At 38.4% G+C, this 15,807-nt stretch overlaps 1 protein-coding gene and 1 pseudogene across 3 annotated transcripts in view; one reads left to right on the top strand and one right to left on the bottom strand.

The window, feature by feature from the left end:
* The first annotated feature begins 2,320 nt into the window (after window positions 1-2,320).
* LOC122560350 lies at window positions 2,321-2,451 on the top strand (annotated as a pseudogene).
* Window positions 2,452-10,398: 7,947 nt separating this feature from the next.
* The window catches only part of aar2 (AAR2 splicing factor), an 18,653-nt gene continuing 13,244 nt past the window's right edge, over window positions 10,399-15,807 (bottom strand). For all 3 annotated transcript variants that reach the window (XM_043710583.1, XM_043710585.1, XM_043710584.1), the window contains exon 4: window positions 10,399-11,154. In XM_043710583.1, the coding sequence (XP_043566518.1) occupies window positions 10,990-11,154 (165 nt within the window). In that variant the 3' untranslated portion in view covers window positions 10,399-10,989. The remainder of the gene's footprint in view (window positions 11,155-15,807) is intronic.

Below are 15,807 nucleotides of genomic sequence, written 5' to 3'. Positions count from 1 at the left end.
GGAGTATTCTATTTACTAGATGCATTGCAGAAATTCACCAAAATCTTTAGACAGCTCCTTCCAAACCCATGACCACTTCCATATAGAAGGTCAAGGGCAGCAAATACATGGGAACAGCAACTCCTCCGAGCCACTCACTACTCCTACTTGAAAGTATGTATTCATTCCTTCATTGTCACTGAGTCAAAACAACTGGAATTCACTCCATAAAGGCATTGTGAATCAACCTACAGCAAGTGGACTGCAGCGGTTCAAGAAGGCAGCTCACCGCCGCCTTCGCAAGGATAAGTAGGGAGAGGCAATAAAATATCGGCTAGCTAGCAACACCCAAGTCCCACTAGTTTAAAAAAACTGTCGGGTTCAACATACACAGCAAAAGCAAAAGAAAAACATGCGTTAGATTTCTCCCTTGTTCTCATTTGTGCCACACTGATATGGGAATTAGCTTGATATGACAGTTTTGCCTTCTTCACTGTAGGGAATCAGTATGCCTGCATCTGTTGTTGTTCTTATTTCCCTTTCATATAATGAGGCTGTATCCAGGAACTTTGTGCGCGCGCGCGCGGGTGTGCTTCTGCACATTTATTAATTATAAAGTGAGCACACAAATTAGAATTAATTAGCATATATTTATCAGTACTTTAAGCATCATGATTACAACATTTCATGAGAATAAATGCATAAAGCCACTTTGCTGCAAGCTGTGTCATGAAGTAATTGGGTGTACATTCAGGTCAATGAATTAGCAACATAATAAACTGCATGAAAAGGCACTGAAAAAAAATTAAGTTATTCTCTAAAATTGAGAGAAACTGCCAACATATCACTGCAAGAAATTCTCACACAAATGCTAACTTGTCAGAATGTAGTCTTGGCAAATGCTTAGGTGTCAATCTTAAAATAGTGCCTGAAGAAGTGACTGGTGAGACAGTTAATGCATTCGTTTTAATTTTCAAAATTCAGAGATGTCCCACATGGAAAGTAGTGAATATCCCTTCTTTAGTCAAAGGGGGAGGGAGACAGAAAGCAAGAAACTACAGGCCACTTGCTTAATGTTTGTCAAAAGGAAAATGTTAAAAGCTATTATAAAGTAACAGGGCACTTTGAAAAGTTTGAGGTAACCAAGCAGTGATAACTTGGTTTTATGAATGGGAACTTAAATTTGACCAATTTAAGTTGACTTCTCTGAGGTGGTTGTGGGTGCTGTGGGAATCGATGGATGGGCTATATGGATGGATTTCCAGGAGACACATTAAAGGTTTTTGAAGAAAATTGTATATGGGGTAATATACTGGCATGAATATAAGGTTGGCTGGCTAATAGGAAGCAGAAAGTAGGCATAAATTGCTATTTTCACATTGGCAAGATGAAATGAGTGATGTGTTGCAGGGATTTGTGCTGGGACCGCAACAGTTTCAATTTGTTTAGGTAACTTCTGTCCCTTCATCTTAGTTGAGGTTCCAAATATAGATAATACAAAGATAGGTAGGTAAGTTGTCAATGGGATAGTCAGAAATTATGCAAAGACACAGAAAAGTTAAGTGAGTAGGTAAAGATGTGGGAAATAGAACATAATGTGCGAAAATGGAAAATTATCTATTTTGACAAGAAGAATAAAAAAAACATATTACCTAATTTGGTAAGAGATTGTAGAGTCCTGAGATACAATAGGAATTGGGGATCCTCCTGCAGGAATTACAAAGGGTTAGTATGCAGGTACAGCAAGTAATTAGAATGCTAACATGAGGAAAATTAAATACTGAAGTAGGGACTTCATGCTTCAGTTATACAGGGCACTCATGTGACTGCATCTTGAGTTCTGTGTACAGTATTAACCATCTTCTTTTAGGAAGAATGCAATTCTGCTGGACGTGGTTCAAACAGGTTCTACCAGACTAATTCATTGAATTGGTGGAGAGAAGGATTGCTCTCTTATGTGATGAATTTGGACAGGTAAGGCTCACATCTGCTGGAGTTTATAAGAGTAACAGCGGATTTGACTGAAACATATAAAATTCTGATTGCATTTATAAGGGTAGATGCTGAGAACATGTTTCCTTTAGTAGGAGAATTTAAATCTGGGGTCCCTGTTAAAAAATCTATGGTCACCTATTTAAAACAGAGTTAAGGGAACAAGTTCTCCCTCAGAGGGCCATTAACCTTTGGTGCACTCACCCTGAAAAGATGGTGGAAGTATAATTCTTGAATATTTTTATGTCAGAGAGGGATAGATTCTTGTTAGGAAAGGGATTGAATGGTTATTGAGTAGGAGGCAATATAGATTTGAGGCTGCAATAAGATCAACAATGATTTCATTAAATGACTTACCTGGCAGGGGAGATACCACGATCAATAAGGTGGTTCTCCCAGAACGAGGCTATCCCATTGCACTTCAGGTGTGCTGACCAAGTCTACCCTATTCCGGTTTGGCATGTTCATAAGACAGCATGTACCTAACCTTTAACAAAGCAAGTTTTTAAATTATAGAATTCCCCATTTCAGATCAATCACTATTTTCATTTCTGATGGAGTTATTAAAATATGAACATGTTCAAGCTACTATTGATGTGGAAGTGACAGCTCCAACTTCGTTAACACTTTGCCCAGGCAACAGAAAGTCTTTTCGCTCCAATGTGCTGAGGTACAAATACTAACTTCAGCTGCAGCAAATGCTGGTCAAGTGCTACCCTGCAATCAGACACTGCCAGAGACGAAGACTCACTGGTTGCAGCATCAATAAAATGCAAGTTAAAGAAAAGTGTGGAAAAAGTTGTCAAATAGAAATTCAAGTTATACCCGATTCCTACAGAAATGTTGCTTCACATGTATTAGAAAATTTGTTTTCAAATTACTTTTATGTTTTAAGAGGCCAGGGCCTGTAAAACAATTCTTTAAATTTCTAGAATTTTGTTTGTTTTATATAAACACTATGGACTTTTATGAAAATGGGAATATAAGGCAAAGCAGCACAGTGATAAGCTGCTATGCAGTGACTGAACATAGTTTCTGGCTCGCAACTGCCAACCAAATTGCCTTCCCTAGCGGTACCATTGCAAAAGTTGTCAATCAAAAGCCTGAATGCTTATCCAACCAAGATCAGAGTCAACAATAAAAGAAACTTCAGCTAAATCATCCCATTCCATTCACTTTTTCATCAGAACTGGAAGTAAATCTCCAGTCATGGAAGAACGAACAGCACACAGGAAACAAAAAGAGAATTTTAGTCGCAGATCTGGCAGCATCTGTTGGATGGAGAAACGGGGCTAACATTGAGAGTCCGATATGATTCTTCTTCGACCATATGGTGCTTTTTATTGCTGAAAAACATTACTTCACTTTTTTCAAAATAAATGCCCAAATGAATTAACCTTGACGCAAGTGCTATTCAGTTTATACAATGTGTTAAATTAGGTCTTGTGATTCATAAAATAATTTTATTTCTCTACTGATTTTGTTTAAATGGCGAGAGAAATGTCGTTTGAACAAATTGCCTCAATATATTTTAGGAGCTTTTTTATTTTGGAGTTGAACAATTCTACAAATTAGCAAGTGTTTCCACCAAAACACAACACAATTTATAAGTTGTTATGATCACGGTGGAGAACAGTAACTTTAAAATGAAATTCAAATTCCTAATTATTAACAGATCCAATCTTGCTCAGTAGTATTTTGCAAATATTGCTCGAGAGATTTTCAACCCTACCTCTCAGCTGTATTAAAGTACTACTGCTTATAGGTTTCTTGAGACCCTTATAGTTTGCTAAGACACATGCCAGTCACCACTTCCACCATAGAACACACCAGATGGCCTCCTTCTTTATAGATGGCAATTTCCCCTCCTACATGGTTGACAGAATTCCCTCCAGCGCATCTCATCCACTTCCCACACCTCTGCCCTCGAACCCCACCCTCCAACCACAACAAGGACAGAACGCCCCTGGTCCTCACCTTCCACCCCGCCAACCTCCATGTACATCACATCATCCTCCATTTCCACCACCTACAAACGGACCCCACCACATATTTCCCTCCACATCCTTATCTGCCTTCTGCAGAGACATTCCCTCCACAACTCCCTTGTCAGGTCCATGCCCCCTACTAACCCACCCTCCCCTGCCACTGCAGGAATTACAAAACCTGTGCCCACACCTCCTCCCTCACCTCCATCCAAGGCCCCAAAGGAGCCTTCCACATCCATCAAAGTTTTGCCTGCACTAGCACATGTCATTCACTGTATTCGTTGCAACCAGTGTGGTCTCCTCTACATTGCGGAGAAAGGATGCCTTCTTGCGGATCATTTTAGACAACATCTCTGGGACACCCGCACCAACCAATCCCACTGCCCCGTGGCTGAACACTTCAATTCCCCCTCCCACTCCGCCAAGGATATGCAGGTCCTGGGCCTCCTCCATCACCAAACCATTACCACCCGACGCCTGGAGGAACAACGCCTCATATTCTGCCTTGAGACCCTCCAACCACATGGGATCAATGTGGATTTCACCAGTTTTCCCATTCCCCTCCCCCACCTTACCCCAGTTCCAACCTTCCAACTCGGCACCGTCCTCATGATCTGCCCTACCTGTACATCTTCCTTCCCACCCATCCACTCCACCCTCCTCTCCGACCTATCAACATTACCCCCACCTCCATCCACCTATCGCACTCTCCGCTACCTTCCCCAGCCCCACCCACCTCCCATTTACTTCTCCAACCCAGAGACTCCCTGCCTCATTCCTGATGAAGGGCTTTTGCCCAAAACGTCAATTCTCCTGATCCAGCACCATACTCTCGACATGCCAGCAACGTTCCCATTTCCTCAACACATAAGGATCTGAGCCCTGATTCCAATAACTACTTGTCAACTAACTCTTAGAACTTCTAAAATAAATAGAACTATCAATGCAAACACACAAAAACAGGAAACTCAAAATATTGTTTTCTCTTTGCAAATGCTGCCAGACCTGCTGAGCTTCTCCCACAATTATTGTTGTATCTTAAGAGGTTCTTCTTGGTTTTAATAGCGCAGGACCAGCCAGCTGCTCGTCACTCCTCACTGAGATCCCTACGCAGAATCATGCCTTCCCAACTGTACAGCTGACTGCAGCACTCATAACATGGAGATCGCATCTCTCTTGGCCTCCAACCAACTGTAACATTTATATTCTTTTGTGGCCCCAGAAATGCCCTAAGTAACCTTGCACTCAGCCCCTCTATCACTAGCCTATTGAACATTCTGAAGAACATTCTTGGAACCTAAAGTATCCTGAATGTAACATTCTCAGAGAATCTTGGCATCCAGCACAATCACACTGTGTTTAGTAGCCCCAGTAAAATATGGAAGAACATGAAATCAGACAACTACCCAGTTGGTTACCATGATATAATTACAGACTCTTAATACATTTGTTTTCAAGTTTAGAGTATTTATTATTATTATTAATAACCACGAGAATTGTGGCCACAAAGATTTTATGTACATTTATCGTAGACAGACCCTGGTGACACCTTGGACCTGGACTTGCTAGAAAAACAGAATACAAGGGCATCTGATTAAGGTCTCTAAAGTGAAAGATTTGGACAAGAAGACAGCAGCTGAGAGGTAGCGGAGGCTATTTAAACTAGGAAGCAAATCTTGAAATCAAGGGAGCTGGGAATTAAATTGTATATCTGTCACTTTTACTTTACACAGGCAATGTGTCAACAATAGGAGGTAATGAAAACTGATTTTTACAATATGTTCATTAAGCATTAGATGGATTTCTGGAAATAAAAGAGATTTCTTAATATGGAAGGTACTGGTAAATTATTCTGAAATAGAGTTAATGGATTTAGGACTCAAAGCTTTCCAATTCTCCCGTGGGACTTGGCTTTTTTTAAAACAGACTCTTGAATTAGCTGCAAATCTCTATTTTCTTCTTTTTGGGATGTGGTGGTCTAGTACAAGGCAAGTTAGTAAATGGTGAAAAATTCTACTAAAGGATGCTTTTCCCATACATTTTCATAAATACAGTGACCAAACAAAGTTATAAGACCATAAGACATAGGAGCGGAAGTAAGGCCATTCGGCCCATCGAGTCCACTCCGCCATTCAATCATGGCTGATGGGCATTTCAACTCCACTTACCCGCATTCTCCCCACAGCCCTTAATTATGAGGTGAGGTTGGCTTATGGGGCATCCAGAAATTTAATGAAAAGCATGAGGGAAATAAATCTTTACCACTACTTACTGCAGGCTTTATGGCTGCATGGAAAAGAACAACTTGGGGAAAAAAAATCAATGGAATAGTTTATCTACCAAGTTTAGATGTTGTAACAAACATAAACAAGAGGATATTTGAATTGAATAAAACAAATTGCAAATGCACATCAGTTTCTTGTCATACAACTTATGCTCATGGCTTTATATTGCTGGTCATTTCCATCACCACTCTCAGAGTAATGACTGACATATACATAAACAGACGTGCCATGATTCACTTAAAACACCCCCGGCCGAAATGAATAGCTTCAACGGCCTATTTCCTCAAGCTGCAACAGATCTCAGCCGAGCAAAGTAACTACTAAGAGATTTCTGAGCTTAAATTGTAAACGGCTATATAATCTGAAAGCTTTTCCCCACAGGAGAAAATTAAGAAATCATTAATTAAATTCACCAGGATTACTCATTAACCAGAAATTCTGTCTGTAGTAATCTGTGACCATCCCCTAATGCAGGCAAAGTTCAAAGAATATTAAGCACTGGCAATACATTCTTCTCAGTAACAAACCTCATGTTGTCCTGTTTGCATACTTCTGCAGCGCAGCAAGCCGTGCCAAATGAAACCCGTGAAAGACCAAAACTGAAATTGTAGGGTTCAGATTTTTTTTTCTTTTACTATTACAACTTCCTTATGTTTTTAGTAAATTGCATTTCGAATGCAATAAAGCTGTGAAGCATGGTTGGTAAGCTCAACTGAATATTAGCTATATTTATGTACAAGTCATAACACGTACAGAAGCAATGATAAGGATCATTTCAGACCATGTAAAGATTCTTTGTCTACAAGGTGCTGGAGTCTGGATGACCTCAGGAGGCTGTTAGCCTTTTAATCATTAAACACTGTAAACATGGAGAGCCAAACGGTTGGAAAACAGGACAAGGACATATCAATCCTGTTAATGGATCACTGTTGTTAAATAAAAATCAAGGAAGCACAAATCTGGAGCCCTTCCAACACCCTGAATGACCATTGACTAAACCACATTCCCCGTACCATCATCGAAAAACAGTTAAGCAATTGTTGACCAATCAGATAGACAAAAACAGGATTTTAGCTAACAGGGTACAGAGACAAGCTGGGAGTGATATATCCCTACCTCTGGGCCAGGAGATCGCAGTTCAAATTGCACCTATTACAAAGTGTGTCATAACAAATCTGAACAGGCTGTATAAAAATACATATAATAAGGATTGATAAGATACTAAGCACGAGCCAATATTAAGAAAACAGAAGATGGGGCTCAGACAAGGTGTTGTAGTTAACTAGAAGTTGAGGACCAGTGTTTTGTTATGAATGTGATTACTGATCATTGGGCTTTACAAAGTATCATGATCCTATGATCACTGAGGCAAGGTTAATAAAGTGTGAAGGGTGTGAAAACACTCTTCGACTCTGTGCGCTTTTCGACCTTACCTAAGCTGAAATTCCCTTTTAGAACGGCACAGCCAATTTAGTCTGTAATTGCAATTGATACAAGTATTACAATTAAAACAAAAAGCAGACTTTAGAATTATATTTTGTACAATTTCTAAATGTTCATATGTGAAGCAATGATGTCCAGATGGTATCTGGTTGCACAGGCTTGGATTATCTGTAGAAGGACTCATTGAAAAGCTTTCGAGCAGGTTGAAAGACATAGTTCCTGAAGTTACCTGTTGCATTCTAAAGACATCACATCTGTCACAAAGATAAATCTACAATCAAATTCACTATCCTACACATCAAGACATATCCTTCTCAAAACTGACAGCTTCTGATGGAACTCCTGAACTTGCTGAGTAAATGGTAAATATTCATTAGAGGCTCAGTCAACATTTTGCTGCATTCTGAATGAACCTTAAGTGCTGCTTCACCACAGTTTTAGGGACCTGGGTTTGATTCCACCCTCCAGTGACAGTGTGTGTGGAGTTTACACATTTTTGCCATGCCTGCACAGGTTTCCTCTCACAGTGCAAAGAGGTGCAAAATAGATGGATTGGCCATGTTAAATTACCCATAGTGCTCAGGGATGTGCTGGCAAGATGGATTAGCCATGGGAAATGCAGGGTTACAGAGCTAGGGTATGGGAGTTGGTCTGGTTGGGATATTCTCCAGTTGGGGAGGGTTGTTGGTATGGACTTAATGGGCTGATTGGTTTGCTTCCACACTGTCAGGCTTCTATCATTAATAAGACTATTTAGAAACTACAAAAAAGATGTTCATGCTAGCCAAATTCACAGACACCTCTGATGCTTTATAAAGCATCAGTGCTGTTGAGTGAAAAAGATACAAACCTGTTCCAGACATTTAATATTGAAAAGCAAATTGCTTCATTCTTAATTCAACTGACGGCCAATATGAGAAGTTGGAATTTTTAACAATTTCAATTCTGTTTACTAAGTGTCCATACCACTGCAATTTGAAGATTACGTGAGAAAACAGCTTCAAGCTTGGTTAATGCAGCACACATGCACCTGGGCTAATACAAACTGCCAACTGTATCAAGATATACAAAACTGAATCCGAAGAGAAATGAACAAATATGCCGGCTATGACCAATGTGAAAGCTGTGTTATGATAGTGGCAGAAAAAAATGGACTATTAATATTCACCTTTTATCATGTGATTGCTGTACCTAAGATCTTACACAAACTAAAGTGTTCTTAAAATTGAATAAAAACTGACTTAAAATGGCTGCTGGATCACTTAAAACAATTCCAGGAAGTCAGCTGAACTAAAATTACCATTTTTATTTAAATACATTGAAACCAGGCAATTAAGCCAGGTATCAATAAACTCAGATCTGTATGTCCTATTTGAATTCACACTTGTATGATCATTTCACATATTGTTCACCTGCAAATTACTCAGCTTTGAAAGACAATGAACCAAGACTCAGGAACATACACTGAGAAAAACAGAATAGAAGCAGCTCTGCCGTTTAATGTAATCATGGCTGGTCATTAAACTCAGAATCTTGCTCCCACTCTCCCCCATTCCCTTTAGCCCTAAGAATTACATTCAACTCTTTCTTGAAAACATACAATGTTTTGGCCTCAACCATTTTCTGTGGCAGAGAATTCCATAGGCTTACCACTGTCTTGGTGAAGAAATTTCTCCTCATCTCAGTCCTAAATGGTTTGCCCCATTTCCTTAGACTGTGACCCCTAGTTATGGATTCCCCAGTCATCAGGAATATTCTTCCTGCGTGTACCATCAAGTCCTATTAGAATTTTATAGCTTCTGTGAGATCTGCTCTCATTCTTCATAATTCTAGTGAATATAGAAACATTGAAAAAAGGAGAAATCCATTCAAACCTGGCTGATCATCCAACTCAAACATCGTTCCCAATTTTTGCATATGCTTTGATCCCTTTAGTCCCAAATAAAATTGCACTCCATCACCAGAACATCCTTGCTCAGAGGTGACCAAAACTGCACATAATACTCCAGGTATGATCTCACCAAGGCCCTGTATAATTGTAGCAAGATATCTCTGCTCCTGCACTTGAACACACTGAACTGTACAGCAAGCTGCTCCTTGGTAAAGTACTGAAGAAGGGTTACACCCGAAACATCGACTTCTGCACCTCCTGATACTGCCTGGCTTGTTGTGTTCTTCTAGCCTCCTGCCTGTCTACCTTGGTAAAATGGAATAGAAAAGGAATGATGGAATCTGGAAGGCCCTCTCTCTTCTGGTTCCTCGGCATCATGTCAAAACATGGCTCCCAGCGAAAAAGGAATTTAAGAAAACAATCAATCATTCACCAAGAACATTCACAAGGATACCTACAGACTCTGTTCCTGCTGAGAATCCAAGGCAACCTTTACATTGTCCCCAAGTTAAAGATGCAACATCTCAAGGATTCCAATTACTTTAAACCATTCAGCCTTCATTCTTCCTGAGAGTCCAGACAATCTCTCCCTTTTTTGAATCTTATATCTATGTCTGATGCTGTGTTTTATTATTTTACCTCAGGGCTTGTAGATAATAACACACATCTTTGTTTCATTCAAGAAAATCTCATAATTAAATCATTGATTTTGAATGGTAGTATGTATTAATTGCAGTGCGATACAAGAGAGAAAGTTAAAAAAACAAAATCTGCTGCAACCAACCAAGTGGGGGTTAAAAAGAGGGGAGCTGAATCACCCTTCCTCAATTGGTCATAAAAAACAGAGAAGACATAGTAACTGCAATGCCATAATTATTGCTTGGCCTTGTCAAAATGTTTTGAACAATGCTGAGGAAAAAAAGAACAACTGCATGGTCCACTGATTAAGCAAAATTGTTATTTTACAGTTCATGAATAACTGAGAGGCAACAATAAAATACATTCAACTTCTAGTTTGATAACTGCACAGAATGCAATGTAACTTATTCTTGGAGTTAAAATAGGACCAAAAGATTGCTAAAAGGAACTAATGAGACAGGATGTTTAACAAAAATGAGCATCAGTTTTTGAGCACTGTATTTCATTTGATCAGTAAATAGACCAATTAATTTTAACAAAAACAGTGAAGAATAAACATATCTATTGATCCCAACATGTTCCATTAAAAATGTCCAGATAAAAAGTGCTTTCACACGCAAATTTATATTGTCAATAGAGAGTAAATATTTTACAATAATTTATAAAACATAAACAAGCTTGTTTCTACTTTACATACTTAAGTTGATAAACATAAAAGACAGACATTTACCAAATGGCTCATGGATCAAAAGGTTTTATTAACTGATCTAAATCAGCCCAGTTGTCCTTCAGGTAACTCAACCATCACAGGAGCACAATCATCAGGTTCTTCATCAAAATCCCATTTGAACTTCTTGGTTAAATGAGCTTTAAATTTTTCCACCCGCTTCTGCAGAGCTTTGTCTACATCTGGGTTGCACGTGTAAGAGAAAAACTCCTAATGTTAAAGAAAAAAAAGTTAGAGGCACAATATGGAAAAATAATTAAAAATCTAAAGATACCTTTATTTAAAATAAACTCAAAACTTAATTAGCAGCAACATTCCAAACATGCTTTTTACTTTCAGAATTTTTATACTTTGACACATTTCCTATACAACCTGTTGAGATGTTATGACACACTTTTGCAGCAGGTGGGACTTCAACCTGGGCTTTCTGGCTCAGAGATAGGGGACACTACCGCTCCACCACTAAAACCTTTGTTATACTATATGATCAACAAACCTATCCTTGAAAAGCTACAAACAAAATAATTTCCACAACCACAAAATTCTATCCCTTTCAACCAGTAATATTGATAGGTGAAGCTCTTTTCATAAACCCAAATAACAAATTCACCAAGTGTGAAATTAATACAATTCAACTCATTTAAATCTTTTCACTGCTACTTGCACTTCAGATGAGTTTTGCTGATTCTGAAAAAAGAAATAGATCTGGTCAGATTTAGAAGGAAATGGTCAATCAGCCCACCATGCTTAGATCTGGTTGTTTGAAAGAGCACAAAAGTACTTCATTCCCTCAAGTTCCACAAAACATTTCATCCTCAAGTACTTTTTAAAATTTTTATGGAAATTGCCCTTCTCCTGCTCATCAGACATTGTGTTCCTGATTCCAACAATACAGAGAAAAAAAACTGTACATTTTTAAATATCATGTTTATGTGCACAATGTATTGATGTATTGTGAATGTGAACAATGGTATCTAATTGCCTATTTAAACATTTGGAAAAGCACTAAATCGATGTAAACAACTGCCTTCAGTTGCAGGTTCCCATGTTGCTGAAAACTCAAGTCACCAACTTGCACATTAAAAAAACTTCAATCCACTGATCATGGGAAATGTCACAATTTTATTAGTGCCAAAGCAAAAATGCAGAGAGAGAAACTGCTACTATAAAACATTAGGTAAGAAAAACAAATGAAGTTTTATATAAATGAGAACCAACACCATAAACAGTTAATGGACCTTTTCTCGTGGACAGTATCAAAACCTATTTTCTGCACCACAAACTTCTGCTGCAAAATGTGTGCAGTTTCAAAAATGCAATTGTTTAAGAGGAAAGCTAGACTCTATTTATAAAATGAGTAGCTAAAAAAATTCAAGTGCTAACCATAACATTTCCACATTAACTTTGTAAGTCTGTCAGCAATATTTTTGTAATCTCTGCGTAGGACCTCAACATAAAGCAGAGAGAGAGAGAAGAATAAATAATGAAGACTGGTTCCAAGTTGACTGTAGATTTTTAAATATTGGAGCATTATTTCCTTTAAAAAAGGTATAAAGTCGCGCAGAACATATTAAATCATTGAATCTGGGCAACAATAAGTAAAATTGGACCAATAAGGAAAAATGGAGCATGAAAGACAGCGTAACACCTGCCTCTCACAAACCGTAACCTACACCAGGTTGGCAGATATAGTTGGAAGAACTTAATCCCTGTCAAGATGTTAGCACAGGACCACAATGTGTTACATTCCTCAAAATCAAAATGTATAGGATAGAGAGAAGTTATCCAGCATGTTACTGAAGTACAGTTACAAATCTGTATTGATTCAAAACTATTTACAGAGGAATCTTGATTGTCCGAAGGTTACGGTCGGCGAGTATTTTGTTCGGTTAATCGAGTGCCAGATAATTGATGCCTGAGAACATAGTTAGCCACACATAGGGACCGTGCGAACTTGTTGGGTAATCCGAAATTCGGTTAATCGAATGCCAGATAATAGAGGTTCCTCTGTATTTTTCTAACAAAGTCGAATCAGAACCATCAAAAACAGGCAAAAATTATATACTTCAAATATCAGAAGTTTACACAATCTCCAAGTAGTCACCTGAGAGTGAGAAGGCTCTCAGCCAGTAAGTTTTAGTTAACGCAAATAGCATTATTAACAGCATAAATCACTTAAATAATGTACAACAGTGATGTATGTACCCCCTGCATTGCATTCCTATTCCTGAGTGTGTGTTTTTACATTGTTTATGTGGATCTCGTGATCAATCGGAATACTTGATGAACCAACGCAATCCTGGTCCCATAGATGCTGGTTAATAAATAGGTTTGCTGCATTTTAGATTGGTTTTGTGCAAATGCAAACCAGCAAATACTGCAATCAGATACAGTCAACAGACAGACAAATGCGACAAACACAATTTCAAACTGCAGAACTTCCCTGGACAGCTTTTTTTTTCATAAGACCAACATTTGTGTGTGATACTTAACGTGTTTCAGAAAAGAGACAGAGTATGCATGAGATATTGACTGTCTATCCAGTATAAAAACAGAATATGGAATACATGCCATAAACACATTTCATGAAATATATGTACACACAATTAAGAATTAATCTGAAATTGCTGGATCACCTAACATTCCCTCTATTGTGATATAGACTTTTTCTTTTCTTTAGCATTATTTTTATTAAATTAAATCTCTCTGATAATTCTTCATCCAATTCTTAAGTCTCACAACAAATCTATAAACAACAGTACAAAAAACAGAGTCAGTTAAGCACAAATCTTTATCAGTGTTTTAGTTCCACTATCATCCAGTCAAAGCACTTGTCCCTGGAATTAAGTTAGAAATTGATTATGGCCAACTCCTCTGACAAGCCAAACTTACTCGAGCTAATCGATAAATTATTTCTTCAGCAGCTAATGCCAAGATGTTCCAACAATAAATCAATACATAGAAATTCATCTCCAACTGCTACTTAGCACATACCACTGCACCCGAATAAGAAACCCTTCTGAAAGGTACATTAGCACCATTTGAAGTGGAGTTACAAAGACTTATGGTAATTTATTCACATCAAATTTTAAGCATAAACAGAGACAATAATTGTCACAAATGGATACCAAATAGCCAATAAAAATAAAACTTCGATTACAAAACTAATCATCTGAAAAAATAAATATTTGGTACTTAAATTTTTTAAAAAACATATTCAATTGTATTTCCGACTCACACTGCAAGAATTTGCATTAAATCAGATTAATCATACAAAATCTAAAAGACCTAACGCTTGCAAATGGGTTGGGCTTCAAGAGAGGGCCTATGTAAGGATGGCATTATAGTGAAAGTCCTTCATTTCCGTGAACACTATCAAATTATGCATTCAAAGATTCAATGTGACCTTAAAAGGCATGAATTAGCATAAATCAAACTCAAACTTGAAGTGTATAAGAAAGCTGATATAACAATATTCTCTGTAGATAAGATGCCTGGGTATGTTATTACGTGGCATTCAGCAATTTGATAAGTTATGACTCTAACACCAGAGATTAATCATGTGTGTCAAATAGCAGACCATAATTACCAATTAAGGTGCCCTACTGCACCAAACTGGAGGCCATACTTTGAAAAGCACAATTGTGCTGATCACCGTATTATTGATATAGGAAATTCCAGAATGTCAAAATGGATCACTGCACAGCAAGACAGATTAGAACAAATAGAATCAGGGTAACTGTACAGTAGAAAGACTCTTTGATATCAATGTTTAATTTGCAATGCGGAATACGCAATGAAGACAGTCTACATAATTCAGTATATTGAAGACTTCAAAGCAGTAAATTCAGAACCCTGAGAAACTACAGTCTATTGACCCCATATGGAGATGTTCATCCAGTCAAATATATGGGAAGGACAAATAAAGTCATGCATGCAAAGCCATCAAAACTGACCCTTCCCATCAACACAAGAGGTATCCTCTAATGCAAGAGACATGAATTAAGAAGGACCAGCATAACAGTGTTATCAATTTGAAATGCCAACAACTCAAAATGCTACAGACTTATCTATACTGAGGATACTCTACACCATGTTATGTGGCTGGGCATCCATGAGATACTGTATGCCATCAGCAGCAGAATTATACTCCATCACAATCTGCAACTTCATGGCCGAGCACATACCCAACTTTATCATTACCATTAAGCCAGTGATCAAACCTACTTCAAAGAAGAGTGCAGGAGTGCATGCTCGGACCAGCACCATGCAAACTGAAAACTAAGGTGACAATCTGCTGATGCCATAAGCTGTTCCAGAATGCTACCTGACAATATGGGACATTGCCCAGATATGTCCTGCAGACAAAAAGCAGGGCAAATCCAATCTTGCTTACTAACCCATTAGTCTCACTCATCTTATCATAAAGTGGTGTAAGGTATTACCGACTGTACTATCAAACAGCATTGACTCAGCTATAACCTGCTCACTATACTCAACTTCAGTTCCATCAGAACGACTCAGTCCCTGACCTCATTACAACCTTGGTTCAAATCGAGTCATAGAGATGTACAGCATGGAAACAGACCCTTTGGTCCAACCCGTCCATGCCAACCAGATATCCCAACCCAATCTAGTCCCACCTACCAGCACCCGGCCCATATCCCTCCAAACCCTTCCTATTCATTTACCCATCCAAATGCCTCTTAAATGTTGCAACTGTACCAGCCTCCAACACTTCCTCTGGCAGCTCATTCCATACACATAACACCTTCTGCGTGAAAGAGTTGTCCCTTAGGTCTCTTTTATATCTTTCCCCTCTCACCCTAAACCTATGCCCTCTAGTTCTGGACTCCCCCACAC

Source organism: Chiloscyllium plagiosum, chromosome 20 (genome assembly GCF_004010195.1).
Source record: "Chiloscyllium plagiosum isolate BGI_BamShark_2017 chromosome 20, ASM401019v2, whole genome shotgun sequence".
NCBI lineage: Eukaryota > Metazoa > Chordata > Chondrichthyes > Orectolobiformes > Hemiscylliidae > Chiloscyllium > Chiloscyllium plagiosum.
The sequence above is the reverse complement of the archived record's forward strand: the minus strand, read 5'-3'. Positions and strand labels throughout refer to the sequence as shown.